The sequence below is a fragment of the Aristolochia californica genome, unplaced genomic scaffold (genome assembly GCF_029961685.1).
Source record: "Aristolochia californica isolate CCGP_79_NKW_82.1479 unplaced genomic scaffold, dmAriCali1.0.hap1 SCAF_10, whole genome shotgun sequence".
Taxonomy (NCBI): Eukaryota; Viridiplantae; Streptophyta; class Magnoliopsida; order Piperales; family Aristolochiaceae; genus Aristolochia; species Aristolochia californica.
This window is the reverse complement of record NW_027181771.1, coordinates 1,245,207-1,255,103: the sequence shown is the minus strand read 5'-3', so window position 1 is coordinate 1,255,103 and position 9,897 is coordinate 1,245,207. Positions and strand designations below refer to the sequence as shown.

The window sequence follows — 9,897 nt, the reverse complement described above, 5'->3', positions numbered from 1 at the left end:
GGCGAACACTAGTCTCTATAAAAAATAAAGCCTTGCGGTTGTTGTGACTGTAATAATTGATCTTTGTGCATATTTCAGAGTAATATTGCTCTCTTTCTTGTAAATACAAGAATATGAAACACAAAAAGAACAAACATTTTTCTTATTTTATTCGGATTTTTATTTTCTTGTTCTTCATTTCATCTCTTCAGCTTCATCTATAAAAACTTATAAATTATGCACAACCTTGATATAGCCTCAACCTAAGATGCAACTAAGGAAACCACAAGTTGTTTAATCTTTACCAAATTGAAAATATTGCTCTCAAAGTAAATATAAAATTGCATTCTAATCGAAGATGAGCTTCTTCCGGGCACAAAAACTATCCTATCTTGAATTTTACTGGATAAAAATGGAGGAGAGATTAGAGGTTACAGATTCTTAGATCCTATTTATGAATTCGAACATACTCAAAATTACACTGCAAGAACAAATCGGTGATTGCAACATAAGAAAACATCTATTAGCATATTGCATGGAGCTATTAGGAGAAAAGAAAACAGCAAAAAAAAAAAATACTATCGCTCTAGCATAGTCAAAATTAAAATTCAGTTCTACTACATTAACTCTAGCAGAGCTTGAGGAGCTAGATTCAAAATTTAATAGTTCTAAATGGATACCCGAATAAAAATACTGCAGTTTGGGAAAAATACTATTCAAAACTTGGGTACCCTAGATTGTAAATTCTACAATTCTAATGGATAATCGACTTCTGAATAAAAATATTGCATTCAAAACTTTGGTGTTAGAATTTAGCTATGTCATATTCAGTTTAGCTTTGCTAAATTTCAATTTTTGACTCAGCCAAATTCATTTCAATGATTTTAGATTTTTTTGTCATTTTTGTACACGATCCTTAACCTATCTGTTAAGAGACACCCATGTGTGTAGGGGTGGCATGATTAGTAAATAAGGAGAACTTTCACAAAGGGCATAGGATTATAATTATGCAAGCCGGTGTATGTCACTTATGTCTTTTTCCTTTTGAAACATATTGCCCTAAAGACATTGTAGTTATTGTAAACACCTTCACACAACTATAGATATGACCTCAATGAATGAGACAAAGCATTCAAACATTTTTTTTTGTCTCAAATTCATCGATGCACCCCTCTCTTGTACTCTTCTTTGTCTCCCTTTGTTTCTTCTCTCCTCTCCCAAGAACTAGATTTTTTCTCTTCTCTCATTTCCTTGAGATCTTTTGGGTTTATGTGTTGGCCCTAGAAATGAATATAGTATCATAGTAGGCAAAGATCTGAGATGGAAAAGGAGAAGAAGATAGAGAAGATAGAGAAGAAAGGGAAGAAGAAGAAGAAGAAGAAAAGAAAAAGAAGAAAAGGGAATTTTTCGTTTTTCCTTAAGTCTTTTTTTCCTAATTCCTATTTTTCATGAGATGTTTTACTCTCTTACTATATGTTTCCTACATCAAATTACATACCATTGGAAATATCTTTGAGTATATTTTTCAGATAAAAAATAATCGTTGAAATCATATTTTTTTAGAAAGAGAAATCAATATTTGAAACAACAAAGGTCAAATAATAAAAAAGTTTCATATAGCAGCTGAACCCCTCAACTTCCTGAATGGTTTGTACTAACATTATTGAAGATTTATATTGAGAATTATATCTCAAAAGAATGATATGTAAATTTAATTTCTATCCCAATAAACTGTTTCTCAATCTGATATTTCTAGAGAGAGATATCTACATTGGAATAGTCAAAAGTCATGCCGGTATCTTGTTGCATGCAAAGATCCGAATTTTTTGCTTCACTTTTTTGGATAATAGAAACTACCCTTTTTGTCACTGCTTTTGCATCTGTTTTGTTTCTTGGCAGTTCCGTGAGTTTGATATCAGTTGGGAGTAAGTTTTACAAGAGGAGAGGAGGCTTTGTTGTTCCATTGAGGAGATGCACATCACTAGAGAACTGAGAGAGAAGCTGATTTCAGAGGGGGGAGAAACAGCTGCTGTTCAAAAGCTGATTGCAGAAAGAGGGGAGAAACAGCCGCTGATCCATTAAACATCAAAGCTGATTGCGCAGAGACGGTTTAGAGTTTAGGGCTAAACTGTTAGAAACAAAATGACTGGAACCAAAACAATGTTTAATAAGAGGTATTTAAAAAAAAAAAAAAAGTAAAAAGTTCAATAAGAGGTTGCAGTCAGTGCTTGGTTGTTTGCTAGAACCACAAACACAAAGAGACGCTGGAAACCAGATCCTAGAAATCCATTGTTGTTTATTTATCTTTGATAACAAAAATAAAATGGATTCATTTGAAAACCAGTACAGGCAGAAATAATGTAACATAATTGAGAAACAACATTCACATTTCTTACAGGACAATAGAATCTGTGAAACCGTTGCTCATCATTTCTATTGTTCATTGTTTTCTGCCATATTGCTCATTATCATATTTCAACTTGTCCTTATATTAGCTAAAAAAAGCAGAGCTTCCACTATTGTTGCTAATTCATGATTTGTACAGAGTTCATAACAGTTGTAGTTTGACCAGATAGAGTTTCATCACCAGGAAACTCATTTATTCTATGGAAAATAAGCACATCATGAGTTAGATACACAGACTCAGCAATAAAATCTGTATAAGTAGTAAAATTGAAACATGTAGGGATAGAACATCATACTCCACCTGAAACAGCCAACAATATGACCAGATTAGTGAAATTATCACTGGTTTATAGTAGTATACCCAGCATAAATAGAACAACATTGGTGCATAGTCCAACAGATAACCACTACAAACCGCCCCATGGGACTTCATAGGGTGTCACATCTCATCATGCTAAAGCCCCAAGGTGCTATAAGCAAAAAATATGTCCAGATTAGCTCAAGATTAGTTGATGGCTTCAAACTAAATGAGGATGAAGGAAATGGCTTCTCGTGGCATTCCCCATTGCAGCATATCATGGTGAAGAGAAAGAATCACATGTGCTCTTAGTGGACGCTCCATCCTTTTCTATAGTTTGGACAGGGAGAAACAAGTGTCTATCAGCTGCAATCATCCGCATAAGTCCTAACAACAACAAAGCAGAACATAGATAACGGAATAGGCCTTGGTCCAACTCTGGAAAGTTACGGCATCAGATCAAGAAACAAGTTGGTGGTTCCTTGTAGAGCAGTCACCTGGGAGAGGAGAACTGGATTCCATACACCAAAAGTGGTTGAAGCTTAACATTGATAGTGAATGCTCGAAACCCAAGCCCTGCACAAATTCAGAAGTGGAGCAGTGTTGACTGTTTCTTTACACCTACCAAGATCCATTATGTAAATTAGAACAATCAAATCAGAGTTTTAGGTAGTCCATTTATTGTCTAAATAGACATATTTCAGACTGATCATAGAAGGTGAATCCTAAAATGTCATCAATTGGGTGACATATGGCATGAAAAAAATCACTAAGTGGTACTACAAAGATTAGCTAATTCTTTGGCTGCTGATAGGTCAGCTAACCAAACAGTCATCCTCTTCATGTCTTCCATGGCTTTCATGAGAGGGAAAGTCATTCAGTCATGAACATGTGCTGCCCTTTCCCTTGACCATATCTTTTAAGTTTTGCTGAGGTATTAACAAGTAAAATAAATTCAATGCATTTCATTGGTTGGAGTTGTTTTTTGGAGAACGCATAGCAGTAGACTTTCCAAAATCATGCCACAATAAAATCCAGATAAATATTATGCAAAGAGTTTGAGACATACCACTCAGTCGCCTTCCTCATCTTCGGAGCTTCCCGAGCTCCTATAATCACTATTATATTCATCCTGATCAGGATTAATATCCAGCTGCACATACCGAACTTGTATTGGTACTGGTGCTTTTGGCACAGACATTTGAACAACTGGCCTCTGTTCACCAGCTCCCTTACTACCAGGGGCCACAAGCCCATCCAAAGGTATCAATGGAACAGGGTGCCCAGGTTTCCAGCCAGGTGGGACAATTGGTATATCCATTGGCATGTCAACTGGCATTCCAGGACGCCAACCAGATGGAATCAGTGGAATCACCAATCCCTGAACGGAAGACAGATCAACCTGCGGTGCCTCCACTGGAGGTGGTGCTTCAATCAAAGTCTCAACTGTTTTCTCCTTTGCTTCAGCTTGTTTTGGCAATCCTACATCCAAGTCAGCAAAGGTGTAGAGTTGAGAAGCTCGCATCTGCTCTTCCTGTGGGGCAGGCGGAAGTGCTCCACGAAGTGGAGCCTGTCCTCCACCAAATTGTGGTGGCGCAAAGGGTAGCTGATTCGATGAGCATATGACAAAATGTCTGATAATTTAAGTTTAGAGAACAAAATAGAAGAATCTGAAGCTGATTGTGATGCACTTATTTTGGGCCGCTTTTGGGGATGGCGATAATCAGCATAGTCATCAACGAGGAGCTGCAGAACATTTTGAGCCTTGTGGAGCTTTTTAGTGAATACAAGCAGAGATGAATCTTTTGATTTAATTTCTCTTGGAATCCGGAGTTGAGATTCTTGAAGGTCAATGATCTCTTGAAGATGAGCGACAGACTCAAAGAGCTGAGTCTGCAATGAAGTGGAGACGGAAATAATTTCCTTGGTGGAGAATGGTGCAGGGTCCAGTGACACTGATGGTTGAGACTGAAGAAAGGGGGGGAGGGTTCCACGAAAAGCAGAAACCCAGTGAACACGGTGTGGGGAAACTTCAAAGAGTTTCGTGGCAAGGGAAGCCATCTGAATGAGAATGGATTGGGCACGGGAGAGTGGAGGGAGGAGAGAGAGAAGAGTTGAAGAAGTTGGCCCGGTTGCTATCGTTGTTTGTTGTCGGGAAGAGGTAGGAGTGAATTTGGGGGTTGTAGCATTTTGGAATGGAAGGGAAGGAAAAGTGGGGTTTGTGAGGCCTAATCTAGCTGGGGACGGGAGTATGGAGGATGGATGGTTCTGCAACATCGTTGATGTGAGATGAAGAGTCTAAAGCTTCCTCAGATAAAACTCCAAATTCTCTTTATTGCAGACGAGTATTAAGCAAAATCGAAACGATGCTTTCACAACTATTTTCTCAATAGAAGTAGTTTGGCGAATCTACTTCCCAGTGCCAATCATTTTCCTATAACATTCCGAGACTCGGAAAGAGATGATTTTATTCAGCCAAAAATAATTTGCAATATATCCTACACCCTAGATGAATAACGAAGTAGCTGGTAGCATAAAATAGTCCTCAGTCCTCGTCGATTTAAGATAGCAGCTTATATTTGCAAAATTGTTGAGCGAGGTCCAAATAGCAAAACCCGAAGCCGATCCAGGAGAGGTCAAAATTGCATCAGAGAGCGAGAGAGAGAGAGAGAGAGAGACCTGTACTCCAGCAAGAAAGCAGCTTGGCGACGGGGCGAGTCCAGTGTTTCAAGTTTCGACTTTCGACTATCAAGCTACTAGCTCGCAGTTAATGACATGGCTTGTCCCGGATTCTAATTGCCACGTGGACGTCAGGAATTTATGATCAGTAATGGGTAAATCTGGTATTCTGGTTCGTAAAGCCAGATGAGGTTTATCCGGAGCCGGGTGCTCAAGAGGGAAGATAGAACCAGAAAGCCGGCACACTGTTCCTTCCATGGCCTCTGCTGCTACTTCTCTGGCAACCACATGGAGCATGGCTTCTCTACGCTCCGCTCTCCCTTCGAATCGCTCTCCAACGTCTTCTCTCCGGCTTCCGTCCACTTCAAATTATAGTGCTCCATCGCAGCTTAAACTCTCTCCGGTGAAGTCCAGAGTTTTGATATTCTTTTCTGGTCTCGCTCCGGCGAAGCCTCTTCTGTCATTTGGTTCAGGTATTGGGTTCTGGATTCGCTCTGTTTTCTCTATGCTACATTGGTTCTTCGCGATTTGGCAGTCTTTGTTTTTTTTTTTTTTTTTTGAACTGTGAGCATTTTGGTTTTTTCAATATCATTTGTGGTAAGCTTTTTATGTTTGGGTGAAATGCTTGCTGGAGTATTTACTATTTATCTAATTGCAATCTCTTTTGTCTATTTATACAGACGAGAGCAACTATGAGGTTAATTTTATCACCATTGATAATGGAAGTAGATTCTTTGCTATGAGACACGGCAGGAAAGTCCCAAAGCTCAATAGGCCGCCTGACCAGCGGAGAGCGCTACTTCGTGGTCTCACTACTCAACTACTCAAGTATGGCCGAATAAAAACTACCCGAGCAAGAGCAAGTGCTATGAGGAAATATGTGGATAAAATGGTTACATTGGCCAAGGATGGTTCCCTCCACAAAAGAAGGCAGGCTTTGGGCTTCATTTATGAAAAACAGATCGTTCATGCCTTGTTTGCTGAGGTCCAAGATAGGTATGGGGAAAGGAATGGAGGATATACAAGAATCATCAGGACATTGCCGAGGAGAGGAGACAATGCACCAATGGCCTACATAGAGCTTGTATAGGTAATCCAAAACTCTCTCTCTCTATATATATATATTTTTTTTTTTTTTTCAGAGACGTAATTCTTAGACAAAGGGTAAAGGTTTCATTAGTAACAGTGATGGCTCTAGAATTTTTCCTGAAGTTTCGCTAGCTACATGCTACTGAAAGTACTTGCTGTTTTCTAGAATTAGAGACCTGACATAGAATTGTTATGTTTACTCTCCAGTTCTTTCTTAATTTTCTCTTTTTCTAAGAATCGTGAAAAATATTTAAAAAATGAAGGAGACTATGGTATCTAACCCACTTTAATCTCTGATTATGATAAATTGAGATCTGCCTTCTCACAAAAAAGAAGAAGAAGAAGATAACTTGAGATCTATTGTTGAGAACGCATGTGTCAGAAAATGGAGATTTGGATAAGAGAAATGTATCTTTAGAAAAGTACTGTAAATGGCAGATGTTATTTTGAGGGTGTGGATTGGTTGATGATTACCAGCTGAAACAATTTGGAGCATTTGGAGAGTCTTGTCTGAGCTAAAGCCTTTCCTAGACCAATAATTAGGTTTTGGGGGAGATCAAGATCCAATGTGAAATTTTCATAGGGAAGAGGAGTGAAGTCTCCTGTCAACACCTTGTTGTGAGAACTACTGTGCTGCTAGAATAAGCTCTTGTTTCCCTTTTTCATTGTTTATTTATTTATTTATTATTTAATTTTTTTGAAAAAGGGTATCAGTCAAGTTGTGGACTCCAGAATGGCATTCAAACTTCTCATATTGCTTGAAAGTACTCTGTCGAAAGGACAAGAAAGTGTGAAATTGGTTTATCTCTGGAGCTGTAATTGTACGTTACCTGTAAATGGCTGCTCCCTTCATGTAGTATGCATTGAAATAAAAATAGTTGCTCGATAAACTAGTGGGAAGAAGTATTTTGCTACCTAATCTCAATAAGCATTGGGGTTTAGCTTTTCTGGTTAGCCACCTTTAAAAATTTCGTATCTTGGGGTATTTTTGTCCAGTTGTCTAATGTTTCATTAAGGGCAGTTTGAGAATTTTACTCTTGTATTGCGGTTGCCCTAGTTTTCTCTTTATATTTGGAGCGCCGCTATTAGGGTTTTATTAATTCAAAGGAGCATCATCAGTTGCAGCTGTGAAAGGTTAGAGAAAAACAATTTCAGGTGTGCGATTTCTCTTATAAACTATTTCATCTTCATAGTGAATTACTGCAACGACGGAGGACAGGACGTAGTTTCACTTTGAAGCGGACCTATATAAATCTTGTGTTTTTTTTCATGCTTGCTTTTGCTTCTTTTGTGATTATTATTATTGTTCTCGTTAGTTTTAAATTAGGGTGTTTAATTCCTAGCTGCGTGAAGCACCTGTTTGTGAGAAAGTATCAAGGTGCCTAATTATGTTTATTAGAGGTTAAAATCCCTCTCGTGTTAAGGGCCTAAGCATGTCAAGGGCCTGTTTGTGTGGTGGTTGCTTGAGCGTTGAAACAAGTTAGTAGTAGGAGAATATACCTAGATTGATTTTCTGTTTGTTTGATCCTAACAGTAGTAGTTGGGAAGTGGTCTTTTAATCAGGCTAGTCATTTTGGATAACTTTTTATTGCAATATGGTATCAGATCATATGTGAGCGGAAGTTTTTTTGTTTGTTTTCCACTGCTCAGGCTACATTATTTGTTTAGGCCTATTATGATGCAGAGTGTTGGAATGTAAATGCCCTCAAGGGCCCAATCATGAGTGTGTTTCAAGTTGGTTGGTTGAGTGTGTGAAACAAATTTGTAGTGTTATTATGGCCTAGAGAATCCATGCTCATTTGTTCTGTTTTAGTGCTACTGTAGCCTGTGTATACATTTTCATCTTGGGCCCAATTACTAGTGAGGCCTGGACGCAATAGAGTGTTTGTGGGGTAAAAGATCCCACTATTCTGTGACCATGCTTCTCTAAGTCATGGGCAAATTATTTAAGCATGAGAGAAGTTATTGAGAGAAAATAGTCCTATGTCTGTTTCAGCTTAGAAAGATCTTATACTTATTAGTTGGGAACATGCATCTGAACTTTGGCTTGACATTTGGGAGGAACCACCCTGCTTCTAGAATACCTGTCTAATAGTAATCTATTTTCTCGTGTTAAAAGCAGTTGGCTATTTCTGTTTTCTGCCTGTTTGTATGTGAGGGTCTGCCATTAAAAAAAATAAAATAAAAATTAAAAAGGTTTTGTCCAATTTTCTCATGCATGTTTCATATCAGATAAGCAATGTGCCATCTTCTTATTCTTCAGCATGCATGCCCTTATTTGAGTTCACTGCCTCATATACTGCAGGTCACTGGATGTTGTTTCTTGCTACGTTGTGCTCTTGATGCTTCAAAAGAATTTTGTTCAAATTGTAGAATTCTAACTGTCTGTTCAAGCTTTTCTTTGTTTCCTCAACATTCAAGCAAGCTTAAAGGGCCCTTTACCCAGGCTGTCCATTTTTTTTCATATTTGTAATCCATTTGTTGTACTAAACTAACATCATCTTTCCTGTTCTACATTATCTAAAAAATGGGTTGGAATGCTTGACTCGTGAAAAGAATGCTAACTATTTGAATGATGTTGTTGGTGCATTGGCACAAACTAACACAGGAGTAACCTCCATTCAATTTCCATTTATAATTCCCTTTGTGTGCATGAAGATTGTGTCATCTATCAATAGGGACTTCAGAGAGTCATGAAGAGGACGTTCAGTTTTGGACATGGGAATTTCCTTCTTCATAAATTTAGCCAATCTATTTTGTAACTGGTTCTCGTGGGTTTTGAATTTCTCCAATGATCCTCATGTAAGAGATTCTAGTCTTCATTGAGGGCCAGGCTTCCAGTTCAAGAGTCCTCATGTTAAGTTATGAAAATGCTGACCAAATCTGTCCACAATGGATTTGGCATATAGGTAATATCTTTCCTATTGTTCTGTATGTCTTGGATTTTGGAGGTGTTGATGCAAAATGCGATATAAGTATTTTAATGAAGTTTTTTAGTCTAAGTTAAGTTGATAATGGTCAATATATATCAAAATTTAAGGGTCTTTGATACAATATGTGCTACTGAGGTATCCATCTGAACTCATGTGTTCATGGTGCTGCCAAAGGTGGAGCAAATGGATATTGATATCTTTGTTGTGACCATTTGGTAGTTATCTAAAGGAAATGGAAATGGAGACAGTGTTGAATAATTTAGATGAAATAACAAACAAAACACTATCCAGAGCTCAGGTACGAACAAGAATCATATGAGAACAATTGAACAACAGATGCTTATTGATGTAATGTGTAATGTTGGAGATGTATCGATACTTTTCGGAACTCCAAACGGTCCACGCTTATTGTGAACGTTGCCAAACCCAAGTTCCTTGCCCCCAAATCTGCACCCATGAAACATGGAAATTGCTTGTGAAGCCTTATAGAACAGGTTCCTACCTTTTTTTTAT

The 9,897-nt window shown here is 38.0% G+C and overlaps 1 protein-coding gene and 1 pseudogene across 2 annotated transcripts; one reads left to right on the top strand and one right to left on the bottom strand.

Annotated features, from left to right (window-relative positions):
- Positions 1-2,540: 2,540 nt before the first annotated feature.
- Positions 2,541-5,464, bottom strand: LOC137940418 (mediator of RNA polymerase II transcription subunit 4-like; annotated as a pseudogene).
- Positions 5,465-5,559: 95 nt separating this feature from the next.
- LOC137940426 (large ribosomal subunit protein bL17c) lies at positions 5,560-9,032 on the top strand. 2 transcript variants are annotated; one of them, XM_068785490.1, is made up of 3 exons: positions 5,560-5,835; positions 6,043-6,452; positions 8,757-9,032. In XM_068785490.1, exons 1-2 carry the CDS (start codon positions 5,619-5,621, stop codon positions 6,450-6,452), a joined length of 627 nt encoding a protein of 208 aa, XP_068641591.1. In that variant the 5' UTR covers positions 5,560-5,618; the 3' UTR covers positions 8,757-9,032. The 2 variants fall into 2 exon arrangements, with proteins under 2 accessions (XP_068641591.1, XP_068641599.1); XM_068785498.1 differs by lacking the exon at positions 8,757-9,032 and adding an exon at positions 7,158-7,248.
- Positions 9,033-9,897: the final 865 nt, after the last annotated feature.